Genomic DNA, 17,294 nt, shown 5'->3' with positions numbered 1-17,294 from the left:
ATCTTTCTACCTCTGGTACCCCCTAAATTCTCTTGCTGTACAAGTCCCACTCCAAAGTCAGTTTTCTAGTGTTGTCCCCCTGTCAGTTTCTCTCCGCCTCTCTAGGTGTGCCCCATGCCCTGAGTCTTTCAGACTTCGCCAGATCTAGATGGCACAATCTACCTCTCGAGCCACCTGAAAAACTTTCAGCACAATAGTTTTTATAACAGATATTCTTTACTTCCAACGACAGCATTCAGTTTTGAAAAGTTGCTGAATGATATAAGCAATTGAAAACAATCTAAAATTGAACTTAATATGGAATAAAATGATATATAAAAGTAGGTCTACTGGTATTTTAGAAAAAAGTCAACAAATTTAAGACAATGTCAACTCTCCGCTCCACATACCCAGCCCATCCCCTCACAGGCCCAGCCTTCAGGGGGAAGTAAGCGAATAGGGTTATAGACAATCCCAGGGCACCAGGGTGACTCTCCTTGCAGGAAAATCAGCTAGTTGGTGGAACAGGTGATGAAACATGGCTGATGAATGACATTATACTGACATTACTCTGCATCAGATGTGCAGTAACCCAAAACTTCTCAAACTCCTGTGCTTACTACTCTTACATATGTATTTACCACCCCATGCAAATCTCCCCCTTCTGCATTCTCTTGAGCTCATCTAGATTCCAGCTCAGGGTTTCCTTGGGGGTGGCTTATACTGTACTCTAGGTGGTCCTATACCATGGACTACTTTCATGCCCAAATTAGGTTTGCATAACTATTTCCTTGTATTATCATGGTGTTACAACACGGTGGGTAGTTTGGTTTCCTAAGACACTTTGTATAGTATGGGTGTGACTTAGTGTTTGTGACACGTGGCTGCAAATCAGTTTTCTTTCAAATCACTCTAAGCTTTTATTATCCAATAATCAGGTATCTAGTTTGCAATAATAGATAATGTTTTTTTCTTTTTAATTTTTACTAAGCTCTTATTTTTAGGTCTGTATTTTGGTTTCCTTTTGATGTAAGACTCTTTTTCTCACTTAAGCCTACTTATTCTAAAGCATCATTAAATCTACTATTTTATTTTACTTCCCATTAATTATGTGTTTTATTTACTCAGTGTAAGGATCTCTTGGTAATTCTGTAGGCCTATAGAACACCAATAAAATTATTCTTATTTATTAACTCACTGGGCCTCCAGTCCATTCTTAGAAGGGCAATGAGTTAACTCACTGGGAGGGAAAGAGCAAAGATCATGGAACGAGAAACCCTAACTAGCCACAGTGCAGGTTACTAACTTGTCTGAACCTTAGTTTACTCATCAAATAGGAATAATAATTTATGCTGCAAATGCCATGGGATAGTTGTATACATTAAATTGTATACTCGTATCAAGATGTCAAATTGGAAGTTTTGGTTAACACTCAGCTTTTGTAGATAAGATACCAAAATGATTTATGAGATAAACGAGCCTCCTGGATTTGAAAAGGAGACAACTAAAACCAACCACATAATCTTAAGTGAGTTGGCTATGCAGAATATAAGAGGTTTGAGGCAGGAATTTGAGTGGGAACTTCTTCAGCAAGAGCCTTCCCCAAAGGGGTGTTTACCCCTTCACATCCAATCAAGTGAAAGAAACTTTGACAAGACCACTTGGAAACTTGGTCTGTGTTCCCTGTATGGGACATGTAGTGAACTGGCATCCAACATCCAGTAGCAACAATGATCTGAGAAGTGTCTCTCAGAGTTTCCTAGGGCAAAAGTTGTAAGAGCATGCACCTTAGATTAAACATAGGCCATGTAAACAAAGGAACCAGAATAAGGTTGTGTTAGTCCCATTGTATTCAATAGGGCCTTTGAGATGGGAAAACTCCCCAAATAGAAGCTGGGGGTGGACCTTTTACCCTCAAAGGGAAATGAATCATCACCTGTATCAGGAGAACTGTGCACTTGAGTGGTTCCCATCACTGAGCGCCGTGGGGAGTCCCAAGAACCCATGAAAGTGTTCCGTGAGGAAGAGTGTTAATCGGCCAGGCCCAGGGGGCATGAGGCCAGCCTGTAGCAGAAGTGGCCCTTTAAGAGCTTGCCTCTCCGCCTTACCTCTTGCTCCAATTCCAAATGGTCTATAAATAGCAGCAGGCTAGTGCGGAGAGAAGCAAGAGTGGAAAAGAAACCAAATGCATCACATTTTCAGGCTGTGGGCCCACTGGGAGCACAGACAGTGGCTGTAATTTTGAATGAAGTTGGCAGGTTTGACTATTACACGGGACTGGACATTTCAAGTACCAAACTGTGATAGTATTTTGTTACCTAAAGTGACCAGAATATTTTTTATTACTTAAGAAATATCAGAAAACTCATGGGTATAGCCAAGCTGAGGTTTCATGCAGCGGTGGAAAAGAAACTGAAAATACTTTAAAGAGAGAGGTGACAAAATAATTTTATTATTATAGTCCACAAGTCATCAGTTTTCAAGGCACTTACAATATACACACTATATACATATATAAATATATATACTATATAATATTATGCTAAAAAAATTGAAGTCTCTACAGAGACAGCAACATAAAATAGATGAGAACTTCTAAGGCCAACCCATCATGTCCAGATTTTCAAAAAACAGTTCTTTGATCCTAGAATTTAATCCCCACTCTGAGAATCTGAGAGGGTCCAGAGTGCAGAGCAAGGGAGAAAAGGGGTGAAGGAATTTCATCAGAAAGCTCTGGCTTTGCTGAATCTCTCTCCCCGCTTCTACCCCAAGTCTGGTGAGGGGATCTTCAAACCATCACTGGGAGATCCGTAGGCTGTGTTTCCCGGTCAGGAGTTAGAGAAGACTCGTGCCTAACTAACCCGTGACTAACCAGGCTGCCCTCTCCGAGTCAACCAAGGGAGGGATATGAATGTTTCCCATGGAGCAGATGAGGTTCACATGGGATAGAGAGAGAAGTGTGGGGTTTTCTTACATTATCCCTAAGAAGTCTGCCTAGAAGACTCACACCACGGATATGTACCCTCCAGCTCCTAAGGGCTGAGAAAAGAGCCACAGGAGACCATCTAGACTAGAATATGCTTAAGAACATGCTTAGGATAAGGGTCCAGAAGAAGGGGCCCGGGGAGAACCTCTGAAGGGCCCACGAAACCTGCCTCAACCAGGCAGGTCACCTTGAACCACCTGCCAGACTCAGAAAACTAATAGCAAGTGGAGCTAAGGTACTGCCCCCTTAACTTCCCTCCCATCTCATCCAAGCCTGAGCTGAGGTGATCTGAAACAGCAGTTATAAGGTGAGGAAAGAGATGAGCAAAGGAGAGCAGAGAAAGGGCCTAAGCCCATGGGCCCTTCTCGGACTGCACGGCTGCACCTGGGGCAGGTGAGAAGACTGAACCTTAACTCAAGTTCAGAGTTTTGATTATTCCATAGAACTGGAAATCACAGTTACTGAATTGAGACTGTGTTTGTGACTTAAGGCATTTTAGAACCGTTTTACCCATGAGTGAGCAGAGGAATTATGGAGCCTACTAGAATTTTCATCCAGGAGCAGAGAAAAAGAATCCCTTTCCAAAAAAAAAAAAAAAAAAAAAAGTAAAAGGATGGTAGAAAACAAAATTTGCACTTGATTGTATAATAATCAGCAATAATATACTATAATGGCTAAAACAGTCCTGGCATATAGTAGGTACTCAACAAACATTTATTCATTGAATAAATGAATAACAAGTTAGTTTCCCATATATATATGGATGGACACACATGCAAACACACACACCAGCAGCTCTGGAAACCATAAAGCTTCCTGTAGCAATACTTCCAAATAAATACATTGTAATAGTAATTATTAATGGTGGTAGTTTCCAATTCCCTGCAATCTTGATAAGCAAGGGTTGCCATGGAAAGCATTCATCCATTCACCACCCATCCAGTCACTAATTTAGTGCTGACAAAACAACTGCTTCCTTCCAGGTACCATGATGGGCAGTGGAGATATAACAATGATGCAGCTCCTGTCTTTACAGATCTCACTGTTCAAAAGGGGAAGACAGATAAGCAAACAAACAATTGTTCTCAGAAAGCTTGAAATTTTGACTGGGGAGGATGAGAAAGCAGAAGAAAGATGATTGCAAAACAGCCCATGAGTGGAATTTGCCTGGGCCTGCTGAGTTCAGGCCAGCTCCTGGCCTGCATAAAGGGCAGCGTGGGCTGGGGAAACAGCAGACCCAGCAAAGAACAAGAAGGGGCAGAGGCACCAAACAGGCACTTTGCTGTCTTCACAAACGTGTGTAGCACTGGTTCTGGAAGCAGGAGCCAGGTGGTGTTACAGAATCACGGACACATGGCAGGTGTTAGCATGGGCTAGAATGGATGGCTGGGGGAGTACGGGGGCCAAAGGCCAGAATGCCTCGTAAATTGCCTTACGTTGCCTTGCATTCATTTATGCAGTCATTCATTCAGTAAGTAGTTATTAAGTGTTGGCTCTGGGCCAGCCCATATGCTCTGGGATGGGGGCTCTGGAGAAGTGTCCACGGGAAGCCCACCCTGGTCTTCCTGTTCCTTAGCTACCTCTTCTTGTCAGGGCTTCCTGTTTTACCGCTTTCTTAGCAATTAAGAACACAGGCTTGGAACGAACCCTATCTGAATTTTGTCTAGGTGACTCCAGTCAAGTTATTTAATTCCTCTGAACCTCATTTTCCTCAGGGGTGGAAATACTATAGTAAAAGTGCCTCCTTGGAGAGCTGTTGAGTGGATTCAATGAGACAATGCACGTGAAGGAACTGGCGCATTTCCTTGCATGCAGGAAGGCCTGGATAAAGGTTAGCTATTTATCATGACCATTCTCTTCATTTCTTTTCTGCTCTGCTCCCTGGGAAATTGGGCACTTTATTCTACTCACTACAAATGCTGTGGTTAAAATATTCCTACTTTGTGAAGCCATTTAATATTGGCATGTGGGATATCTCCTCTTTTTTCCTCTTAATCAGTGTTATTGTTAACAACTCAGAAGCAACACAGTGATTATGACTCAGAAAGAAGTGAAATCTCAGGGGCTCATAACCTTTCAGAAAATGAAAGCTCTCTTGGGCTGCATTTCCGCATGCTAGCTCTTACTGCAAAGGTGAGTTTTGTGTGCGAGTGTGTGAAGAAAATTTGATAAAATTCTCTTTGACAAATTTCTGAGTTATTGGAGCATGAAAAAAGGTGTTTCTCATCCCTTGAAAGAAATTCTAGGTGCCTTTTTCAGTGCATGAATATCTCAATAAGCAGCTTGATTTTAAAATGTCAAACTTGCCACAGAACTTGGTTCTTGGGTAGGACAAACGCCTTTGATTTGTTTGAAGAAATTTGATTTGGAAATAGCCAAGTGATTAGTTGTCAGGACTAAAGCTTTGAAGTCAGAGTATGGATTTCTATTATAGGCCCTTGCAGAGCCCCAGACATTTGCATGTAAAATATTTCTAGAACTTTTGCATATGCTTAGATATTAAAATAAGTACGCTTAATGCATTTATAAGATCCCATCTGTCACATACACAATGCACTTTAAAACGCTACCCAATGAGGAAATATCATCTTGTTGTTTAACCTTGATCAAACAGGAGAACGAGCACAGTGCTGATGAAATATGATGGCTGAAGTCCTAAATGCACAGTTGTATTTAATTCTGTACATTGTGCATCGGGGATGCTGTTAAATAACGGCTCTTATGAGATCTCCATTTGAAAGAGACTCAAGAATGTGGAGCAGAACCAAAGAGAGTCAAGAATCATTCAAGCACAAAAACAGAAGCCCAAAAAGGACCTTGGAACATCCAGTCCCCTCCTGAGGTTACAGATCTGCGGGATGTTAGGGTCGGGGGAGACCCACAGGAGATCACCTACTCTGAACCATTCATTTTACAAAATCAGGAAATTGGGGTCCAAATTAGTTTGTTAAAACCTTATTTGTGCTGTTCTTTCAGATATTCAGAAAATTCTACAACTTGCTCTAGCAACAAATTCGTGTGCTTAATCATCAGGAAGCTGCAACTACCTTAATTTTCTCCAATTAGGCCTATTTTCTTGATGTATGTGGATTTAAAATAACAGTACACCATACATCTCTGTTAGTGACTAATGTTAGAACATGACGCTATGACAAAATGTTAGAAATTGGATATAATTAATCCAGAGATGAGAAAACTCACAGAGGACCTAACCAGAGTTTTTCAACAGATTCGCAGTTACAACAGAAATATATGTATATGTGATACATATGATGATGTAGCATCCGAAGGGTTAAAAGTGAGAGCTTGGAGCAGAGGATGTAAATCCAAGCTCTGTCCCTTACAAATTGTGAAAATGGGCAAATTATCTTCTCTAGGTCTCTATTTCTTTATAGATAATACCAATGGATAGTATTGAAATAATGTGTCAAAAAAAGGACTCAGAAGAGTGTCTAGCCCATTTAAACACTCACTATATGATGTTTTGATTACTGTTACTGTTATATACTATATTTGCAGGGTAATAAAAAAGGGAGCGATTACCTTTTATCATTACCTTTATTATCTCTAACATGTTATTTAAGCTTTATGTTATTTTAAGCTGTGTACACACATAAGACTTTACTGCTATAGAGTTTGAATGACTAGTATTTGGGGTAGGGCTGAGGGAACTCTTAAACAGATTACAGGAGGATTTTTTTCCTCCTTCTTCCTCAGACATCAGTGGTGTGACAGCGGCTAGAGGTACTGTGTATCCCACGCAGTGGAACAGACTAGGTGACATTTTAGTATTTTTTACCGTGCTTTCCTAATCTTTGTCTATCCAACATCATCTTTGAATTCCATCCTATTTTCTTTGTTTCATGAAGTATTCAATTCACTCAAAAGAAACTTAAGAACAGATATAGAAAGCCACACATACAAGGCTTGTGTCCAATCTCAAGATCCAGTTATAAGAAAGAGCTATTATTTTTATCTTTTTTTCAGAAACACAGAAGATAAGTCCTGCCTGTTATCACTAGAGACTCTAATTTATCTGGGTAAAATGAATTCTAAATGATTATTGATAGTGGTAACTCTTATGCAAATCTATTTTGGATCGGTAGTTGAATGTTAATTTGCACCATAATGAAAAGCAAATCCTCTAAATTCTCACTCTTGTTATTTAATACAAATTGATGTCACAACATGACCCAGTAAAGAAAAAAAAATATCTTTCTCTATTACTTCTATTTGTTAGTTTCACACATTTAATTATAGACGTAGGAGCTGTCAGTTTTGTTGCTTTCATTAACCAACAACTACAGAAAACATCAGTACTTCAGGTCAGTAAGTTATGTTAAAAAATGTAATTTTTTTTTACAGGTGGATTGACCAGTAAAATGATAATTTGGATAATAGTGTTTGACACTCAGAAACTCAGGGGAGTCCTTACAGGCCAAGGAGGGGTAGCCAGGATCTTGTTTGATTGTATGATGTTATGTGAAGTTGGGGGAAAAAAGAAGAATGTTGACTTTGTCTCTACATTCCAATAACCCCCTCCAAAACTGATTTCCTGGAGTAAGCTTTTCTGATGATATGAAGATCTGTGTGGAGTGGGCAGTGTTTCAGTTCTGCTGTATGTCTCCAGAACAACATTTTAAGCATATCGATACTGTGCTGGGGAGGGTATTATGAATTAGTGAACAAGAGAAAGGGCTACAGACACAAATCTGACCATACAGAGAAGAAAGTCAACCAGAGAAAAGAAACCTAGAGCCACATGGCTGGGAAAATAATGGTGCTGGGAGTATCTTCATCTTAGAGCAGGAAAAACATTTCCTGTTCATTTCATGTCATCTTCTCTCATGGGTATTAAAAGCCCATCCTTTGTCTGAAGGGAGCTAGAGATACTGGGCTGTATAGAAAGGAACCTGACTTCACTGAGGAGTTGAAGTCTTTCTAGAAATTACCTATAATAGATCAGCCATAACAGAAAAGCCTGCATATCAAACATGGGACTGGTATTGGTTTTACCTGGGATTCCAAAAAATTTCCTGAGAAAGTAAACCAAAAGGGCCTCCAGAAATCAGAAAAGGATGTGCTTGCAAAAGCGCAAGACAGGTGGTCTACATCCAGTGAAGAAACTTCCCTACCCCAAACAAAATAACTTTTGACCACATGACATGCAGTTTAAAAGGAAATTAGCCCAGACCAGAGAAACAGAATAGGATCAGATGAGGTTAGGGGATGAAACACGCAGAGAGGGTAAGAATGAGAGATCATCCTCCACAGTGAGTAGCAGGGCCTGCAGGAAGAAGCAGCCACAGCTCCCTGTTCACCACTCCCCTCTACAGACCCTTCCAAAAAGGACCATGCTATGGATTAGTCTGGTTCAAAGACATCTTCCTTGGCCACAGGCTCATGTAGGCTTCCAATGCTGAACACAAGTGATAAAGGACAGAGCCCATGAAAGAGCAGTATCTTCAGAACAAGGTATGGAGTAAAATGATGAGAGACCTTGTCTTTCATGTTCATTCTTTGTCGCTTGTACTTAGGAGAATGTCTGGCACATGAGAACTACTCAATAAATCTGTGTTGGGTGGATGAATGACTGAATGAAGCGGTGAGTGGAGGTTGGAGCGTGTTCTGTCTTTTGGTGTGACTTTCGCCTTGAGAATAGATAGAGCAAAGGGCCCCAGGAAAGCTGGGAGAGGCAGACCGAGCCAGCTCTGTCGTACGCAGTAGGACAAGTGTGCTCAGGCTCTCTCCACCTTGAGCTGTTTCTCTTCCCTGATAAACGTGCTCTTCCTGAGCCAGCTTTCATCCCCTATCAGATGTGCATGATACCAAAGGCCTGGGTTCAGTGTAGGCTAAGGGTAAAAGGAACAAAAGAAGCTGCTTGCCCTAATATGCTCCAGGCTCTATGTTTTACCAAGATCAAGCCAGCCCAAGGGCACTCTGCTGGTCTAGCCTGGCTCCCACAGGACCAGGACCTCAGCTAAGGTGCCACTCAGACAGTGGGTCACAATTCCATCTGCCTCTTTTAACATAAAATATTGGATTCACCAAAAATAGGCTTGATTAAAACATGAGACAATATTTTGGAGTACTTAAAAATATTTCTCCTTTTTCTCTTTGTAGTCAATGGAAAGTAGAAAGATAGGACAAAGAGAAGTGAGAAAGACACTACTGGCGTTTCTGAGAAAGCATCTTGGAACACAAGTCAGAAAAGAAAAGCTCAGGATAATCCTAGATCATGGCTTCCAGGAGAATATTTCTCTCCTGGGTCCACAGAGAGACAGGAGCCAAGGCAGGTGCAGAAGCTGAAAGAGACACTAACCACTGATGAGGATTTCCCTTCCACTGGTTGATTAAAAATGCCCTGCAAACCCCTCATCGTGAAGGGATATTCAAGCTACTTGCATGCAGCACAGATAGATCTGAGGGCGGCCAATGGTCTGGGCTAACCAGCTGTTCATTTTCATAAAGGGCAACATGATTTTCAGTTTAGGGTTTTAATGACAGCTTGTGCCTGATGCCATAAAACCCTGTATCCAAACTGCTCCTCTGAGGAGGAGAAAGAAATTTGTGCAAAGCACAAGGATGTTGTTCAGAACTAATGTGCTGAATGGTCTCCAGTCCTGAAAATCATACCTAAGCTTATTGCATCTCAATGATGGCCCTGTTCCAACAAGGAAAGCAATTAACAGTCTTATTTAAGCTGATGTATGTCTGAATCAGAATATTTTCTCATTCTTTTTTTCAATACTTATTGGCATAAGGACCCCAGTAACAAACAATACAAATTTACACTAAAGCAGGGTTCTGTGAACGACAGTCTATGGGTTAAATTCAACCAGTGTCCTGTTTTCATATGTGCTAAGAATGGTTTGTATATTTTTAAAGAATTGTATAAAATAACAGAAAAGAAAATGAGATAGAGATCATATGTGACCAGCAAGGCAAAAATATTTACTGTCTCATCTTTCACAGAAAAAGTTTGCCGAATCCTGCAACAGAACATTGTTTATTTTCTTTCATCCAAAATTATGAATAATGAAATGAGGAGGATCCAGCATGTCAGTTTTGGTTTGCCTGAAAATTTACAAAGATTCTGTGAAACAACAGACTCTGTCCCCTAAGAGGGAAATCTTACAGATACATATACATTACAAGTGACCTGTTATTATATAATATATTAAACAATCGTCACATTTAAATCACTGACTGAATACACTCAGACTGTATTTCCTTATGTTATAAACATTTCCGAAAAATTACCTGAGTGATGGGACAAAAATGACAAATTAGCACTAATTCTAATGACTATAGGAACCACCCACTGGGCCCTTACCAGATTAAGTGCTTCACATCCAATATTCCACTGATTTTCAAACAACACCCTGAGCCAGGTACTCTCCTCATTTTACAGATGAGGGGACTGAGGCTCACAGGGGTTAATGGCATGTCCAAGCCTCATGCTCAGTAGTGACGGGACAAGGATTTGAAGTCCATTCTAACTAACTGCAGAGCATAGGCAATAATCTTTATACTATAGAATCTCTACACAATACTGGCTCGCTTAGAAGAGATGCAGTATACTTGATTTTTCACTCTTTTTTGAGCAACCTGGCAAATGGGAAGTCGTAATATTGCCTGCTAAGTGGATTGCAGCTTCCTCCCCTGCACACAGACACAGCCGTCCTGCTCAAGACACAAAAGCGCCCTTTCTGAAGGTTTAATAATCCATAAAAGGAAAGCATCTCTTGTCCTTTCTTTGTGATTTAAAAAGCTGAGGTTAGGGTTTCTCATTTTCATTTCAAGGGAGAAGTTTTGAACGATGATCATTTTAGTTGAGTGTGTGTGTTGGGTTTCTTATTTTCACTCAAGCAGTGCAGCCTTCCTGAGGTGAAACGAAAGTAAGACGCAATCCCATAGGACACTACGTTGCTTTTTTTCCCTCACATGTGACCTCTCCCTCTTCTTTATTTCTCCCTTCTGCTGGATGGCTCCACCTTTGCTACTGAATATGGGAGAGAGAAGTCAGAAAACACCCTTTAGGCTGGGACAGGAGGGAAGGAGAGCTGGTTGCATCTTTTTGTTTGACACCACTAACAGCTCCAGCCCCTACTAGGTCCTCAGTTTTCGGCCTGTGTCTCTAGCTGCTACTGGAACACATTTACAGGGAATTTGTGCTGTCATCAAAAATAACAACTGCAAACTGGACTTACCTTCCTCAAGAATCCAGTTCTTTATCTAGACATACTGCTGTCCAGATAAACATTATTTCCCAGAAGTAGCATTTCATAATAATCTTTTTTTATTTTCTCCTCTGCACCCCCATCCAATCACCAGGTCACACTGAACATGGCCACCTAATTTTCCCCCACTTCTCTTTCCATATTTGCCAGCTCATCTCCTGATTATGTCCAAGGGCTTTTCATTTGACCCTCTGCCTTGAGACTCTACCCCTTCACATCTTACTGCAGCGTAACAGACCTCTCAAAATTCAGAGGCTTAAAGTGATAACCACCATTTATCTGCTGATTCAAGGGAAGGGGACAGACTCCATTTCTTGATGGGAAAAGTGACAAAATAATATTGCAAAGGGCACGTAGGGTGGGAAGGCTTTTTATGTGACCATCACAACAAAATAAAATCCACAGTCTAGCACTTATGTTTCCACGTTAATGGATTCCGGTCTACTCTAAAACAGAATGGTCAGTCCTATACAAGTGAATTTCATATCCATAACTATATTCAAGGACAGATTAGGTGGCACAGGGATAGGATCTAACCCAACTAGAGAAGTCTACCTTCCTAATAGCATTGCAAATTTGTAAGAAAGAGAAAGATGATGCAATAAATCAAGAAAAGTATGGATATAAGCAATAATTTATTTGTGGTGAAGAATCTTTTTTTTGGGTGGAAAATTATTTTAAATTCTTAACTTCGTACTGTAGACCACAGTCACTTTCAAATGGTTCCCCTTAGGCTTGTCATCCCCTGGAAATGTTTCGCCTGTGGAAGCAAACATGACTGTCTCACTTTGTGAGCACAATTTCTTATCATATCAGAATTCTCACTCCTTTTGTCAGACTATCCATTCTGGCTGGTGTCATCTTGTCTCCAGAAGTTACTGCTGTGCAACTACTTCATTTATCAGCCCTACTCCATTCCTCACTCCTGCCACTTCTTTTCTCCCTCCAGATGAGCTTGTTCCTATTTCACAAAGACAATCAGCTATTAGTCATGAATGCCCTCAACTTTCTGCTCCCCACAACAAACATATGCATCCTTAACTTTGCCCCTCCTTGTTAACTTCACCCTAGACTCCGCCTTAGAAAACAAGAAGCCCCTTCTATCCCAGGTTGATCCAACCATCCACCTCTTCTCTGAGTTCCATCCTGCCTCATCTTCTGTAATATTATCCCATCAACCAATCCCTAACTTTTTTATATCTTCAACCCCTCACTCACTGAGAACCATTTCTTTTCCTCCAGCATATAAAATATTCATCTATCACCTATCTGGAATAAACTTCTTAAACTTTGCCCCCTATCTGACTATGACCTCATTTTCTCTCAGAGTTTGGGCTGGACCTTGGGCAGTTCAGCTCCAGAGCCTGTGGACTCACTCATCAGTCTTTATTGACACAACCATTCATGCTGTTCAGCCCACTGCAGTCTGGCTTCTGCCTTCACTGCTTCCCTGAAACTGATCCCACAAAATCACCAAGGCCGTGCTAGTTGCCAGTTTCAATTGATACCTTTTGGCTCTCATCTAAGGTGGTTAACAAATTATTCAGGAAGAGGAAGAATAAAACTGAAAAGAAAAGAAAGAGGGCAGAGACTTTCCATCTCTTGCTCAACTGGGAGGGCAAACCATGGGAAACCTTGCCCTTGTCTGACGTGGCTGAGATAAAGAAAATGAATCTTTTCTCCAACTCTTCAATGGCTTATGTATTTTAGAACACATTTTTACATGGAAACATCTGAAATGTTAGTCAGTTCAGATCACAAACTCACAAATAAAGGCAAGGGCTCATTACACTTGCAAGTGACCCCACAAATCAAGCGTTTACCTTGTTAAACACCAATTTTGCTCGAGCCGTTGAATACTCTTACTAACACCTGCACAGAACATGGGCCTGCAAAGCCCTGTGGCTTTTAGAAGAACTTCATAACTCAGCTTCTTAATAACTGGTCAGTAGTGTTGGCATGTGCAGCTATTGAAAAAGGTCCCGCTTATTAAAAAAAATAATACCCTTAATCTCGTTCAAGTTTGAAAACAGAACTTCTTAAAAAAATTGTTTGGAAATAAATATAATGACAACAAAAAGTTTCAAAAATGATGCCAAAAGCATGAAGAATGTAAAACCAAGGGGAAATAGTTCATTCTTAGATATTTGAATATTTTTCATTTCTGTCTCATTTAGATAATGTTTCAACAAATGTATATTGAATGTTAAGTGCATGCGTGTTGCCCTACTCTGTGCAGAGAGATTTGAGAGAAAACAGGCCCCACTCGCCTAGGCTTTGCGTGCTAGTGCTCGCTGTATGTGCAAACCGGCGAACCTTTGTTCATTCATGAGGCACGTGCTGACTGCCCTTGATGGGTGGGTATATCACTGCCTTTAAGGATCCCGCTTTCTGAATGTCCAGATGAAAATGAAGGAAGGAAACAGATACAGGAAATCTTAGAAGGCAAGCCACCACTTTATGAACATTACTCAAAAACAATGAAAGAAGGAGGACTAGGAAGTTAGAAAAGCATTATGAGCAATAAGATAAGATAAATAAGAGTGTGAGTTGTCTTTTCCTATTAAAAGGAACCAGGACTTCTTGGATAAATGGTTAGGGCAGACTATGTACAAGATGAGTCTGACATACTTTGTCATAAAAGAAGCAAAGACCACTAGAAACATGTTAAAAAGACTCAATAACCAACTTTATGACGTTTCCACCAGCCAAAGATGGGACAATTCAGCTTCAATAAGGAAATACTTCTCACAGAGTGAGATAAATATGCATAAATCCATTCATTAATAATATTTATTAATTATCAAAATTGATCACCTGCAAAGGATGGTAAATTAAAAAAAAAGAACCCCACTTTCAATGAGCTTATAGATCACTAGAGAAAAAGACAAGAACACCGTGAATAATAACACACAGTAGGAAAAATATTTTTAAACACTTAGAACAGCTATAAGCACACAGCAAGCACCTGATAAATGTGTGTTAGATAAATGGTAAGTGCTATAGTATCAGTTCATGTTAAGTGCTGTAAATATTAGAATAAGGAACCCTGTGGGTGTTTCATAAGAACAGCGTTTGAACGGGACCTGAAAGAGATTCAGACCACCACTGACAGGCATGGAAAAAGATGCTCCAGGGCCGAGGCACAAAGGCAGGAAAGCCTAACAGATATGTGACCAGTTGCTTTTGCCAGGATTAAAAGGTTAACCAAGGAATAGTATTTTAGTCAATAGGTAATAAGGACAGAAACATTACTGAGGAGTGGTAAGACAGGATTAAAACTTTGACTTAAGAAGGTGAACTGGTAACGGGGTATTAACGTAGATTGGAGAGGTGAGATTCTCAGAGGGAAAGAAACCAAGGCATGCTTGTCTTTCCATCAATAACTCACACGAGGCCTGGCTATCAGTATGTACAGTGGATATCTGTCATCTGCTTACAGCATCCAGTCGCGGCTTCTGGTAAAAGCATCTGAGCAGCATCATCCCTGCCCCATGCTCAACCCAGCTGTTTGCAGCTGATCCCAGCTCCAGGGGAGAACAGTTAACTCAGGCAAAACCCTGGCCTCAGTGATGAGTTCTTGAAATGAACATGTGACCCAGCTCGAACTAAAGAGATCAGATGATCAGATTTTATCCAAATTCTCAGAAAAGAAAACCCTTTATTTATTTATTTTTTTCTATTGGATTTAGGTAAGCACAAGGGAAAAACCTGTTTGAAAATAGACAACACGGAAAAAAGTGTATTTATGTTTGTGATATAATAATTTCTTAAGTTGTTTAAGCCATTTTCAGCTGGAATTTTCATCTAACTTACAAATAAAAAGGATCTCGACTGATATAGTAAGAGCTTTACTTAACGAATAAGCATAAAAACGGGTGATTGGTTTTAAAAGCAGGAATAGATGTGGTGGGAGAAGAGACCAGTCTTTGGTTAGACTGTCTACCATTTCATGTCCCACCCCTAGATGCCAACAGTCAGTTAGTTTCACTTGGAACCTCTTTTGCCCATGAACTATGATTCATTTCTACCCAACCATATTATATATGTTTCTATCAAGTCAATCACAGAGAATCACAGTACTAGGCACACAGTAGCCATGCAATAAACCCTTTGCTTGATTTGTTGCGGAACCTAAGCTTTAGAGAGAAAAAAAAATCAAGAAAGCTCCTGTTTCCAAAAAAATAGTATAGTTTTGCTGCAAGTAAAAAGAGATTAAAGCTGGAAATGCCACTTGGCTGGCTCAATAATCTCCGCTGGGCAAATGCTACAGAAGCAAGAGGGGCCATTTTCATTAGTGCTCACCTGGAGCAATGGCTCCAGTAAAACACACACACAAAAATCACATACCTGTCAGAACATTTCAAACTTTTTTCATTCTAGGAGTTTACTACAAACTGGTCACGGCCACTCTGTATTCCCATGGTGGCATTACATTGCCAAGGCTTTGGCTGTTCTGAAATAAAGTAACTGCTCTCCTCTGCCTCACCTGTCATTAAATTGGTGGGCTTTATACATCATTCATAAGCCTCCTGGTGTTATTTATTGTGAATCTCTCTGGCTCAAGTCACATTTAAGCAACATACTAAGAAACAAGTGTTCCAGCCACTAAAAAAAATTTATATAAGAAGAGAAATGATTTAAAGCATGTTCTGGATTCAGCTTCCCTTAATACAGTTAACTGGATTAGCTGCCAGGTATATGTCTCTTTGTGAATTGTTTGATAAATTTGTGACTCTCTCCCCCCAAGGTTTCTGAATTGAATTCATTCCACATTTACTGAGTGCGTTCAATATTTACTGAGCGCCTATAGTATCCAAGAAACTGGGCTGGATCCTGGGACAATCCACTGTTTTGTACTATTAGATATCATCCCTCAAATCTGTAAGAAAGTAACAAAAATGTAAATGATGGGGACATGAAGGAGGAAACAGGAGGAGATGCAGTGTGTTAGGGCAGCAATAGACAGAGAAGAAGTCTTTCAACAGTAGTCTTTTGTTAGAAGAAAAAAAAACCCAACAGTTTGGGCTAACCCCCAGGCTAAATCATTGCAACACACAACTAGAGGAACATAAAAGAAACAGATACAATAATTGTTTCCTGCATAGATAACATTATTTTACTACCTAGCTAACAATATTATAATAATCAATGAGTTATGAGGCTTTCTCTTTTATACTACTAAGGCAGAAAAGGCAACGAGTCTTCATCTCCAGATACAGTGGTCAGGGAAAGACTATTATTTTTCATGGGTGATGCCAGAGTATCTCCTTTCCTTCCTTCTTCCCTCTCTTGATTCCTTCATCCTCTCCTTCTTTTCTCTATTTCATAAATATTTACTCAAAACTACTAAAAAGTTAAGAAGAAATTTCCATAGTTTTTGCTATCGTCAAATTAGATTGATTGGAAACTCCTGGAATTCCATAGTCCCTCAACCTCAAATGATAGGAGTCTAGATCCGCCAGTATAACAAGCGAAGACAAAATCTTTTGGTTAAAAAAAAAAAAAAGAATAAAGAATAGGAACAAAACTATAACTAAACTCCCCATTTATCAGTGCTTTTAGATGGGTGGGTGAAAGCAGTAGCCTTGAGAGTTTACATCACTTCGTTAACTGCAGGGCTGGCATATTCAGCGATGAGAAGCTGACAAATCTAGGGGCAAATCTCCCTCAATATATTCAATATATTCACAACTAAAAAAAAAAAAAAAATACAACACTGCAGGGTGTTCTATTAAGTGAGATTCAAGGCTAGAGGATTTTTTTTGTTTCTTACTGTACGAACCCAGAAGGCTAACAACAGGTTCCTCGATGTTATCCAAGGAACTATTTAAATCATAAGCACTAAACAATCGGAGGTAAAGGCTTTATCTAGTTGCTAACCAGGACTTAAGTGAGGGTCTTTTCTGCATGCTACATTCATCTTTTAAAGATTTTATGAACTCAAGACTTGTCACAAATGGGCAAACTGAGCTAAACACATCCTCATTCACTGCCTACTATTGTAGAGCCGAAAAGAAGGAGGCTGGAAGGAGGGCAGGGACGAAGGGAGGGAGGGGGAGAGGGAGAAAGGAAGGACTGATTGA

General features: G+C 40.2%; 1 protein-coding gene across 14 annotated transcripts in view; it reads right to left on the bottom strand.

The window, feature by feature from the left end:
• Positions 1-17,294, bottom strand: part of ST6GALNAC3 (ST6 N-acetylgalactosaminide alpha-2,6-sialyltransferase 3) — a 545,718-nt gene that overhangs the window by 178,276 nt on the left and 350,148 nt on the right. Inside the window, exon 4 of one of the 14 annotated variants that reach the window (XM_014561169.2) lies at positions 7,295-12,169. The exons of the other annotated variants lie outside the window; for them this stretch is intronic. Within the exon in view, the coding sequence (XP_014416655.1) occupies positions 12,103-12,169 (67 nt within the window). The 3' untranslated portion in view covers positions 7,295-12,102. Of the gene's footprint in view, positions 1-7,294; positions 12,170-17,294 lie in introns of those variants that run through there. 14 annotated transcript variants of the gene reach the window in all.

Source organism: Camelus ferus, chromosome 13 (assembly GCF_009834535.1).
Source record: "Camelus ferus isolate YT-003-E chromosome 13, BCGSAC_Cfer_1.0, whole genome shotgun sequence".
NCBI lineage: Eukaryota > Metazoa > Chordata > Mammalia > Artiodactyla > Camelidae > Camelus > Camelus ferus.
Note: the sequence above shows the minus strand (reverse complement) of the source record. Positions and strands in the feature narration are given on the sequence as shown.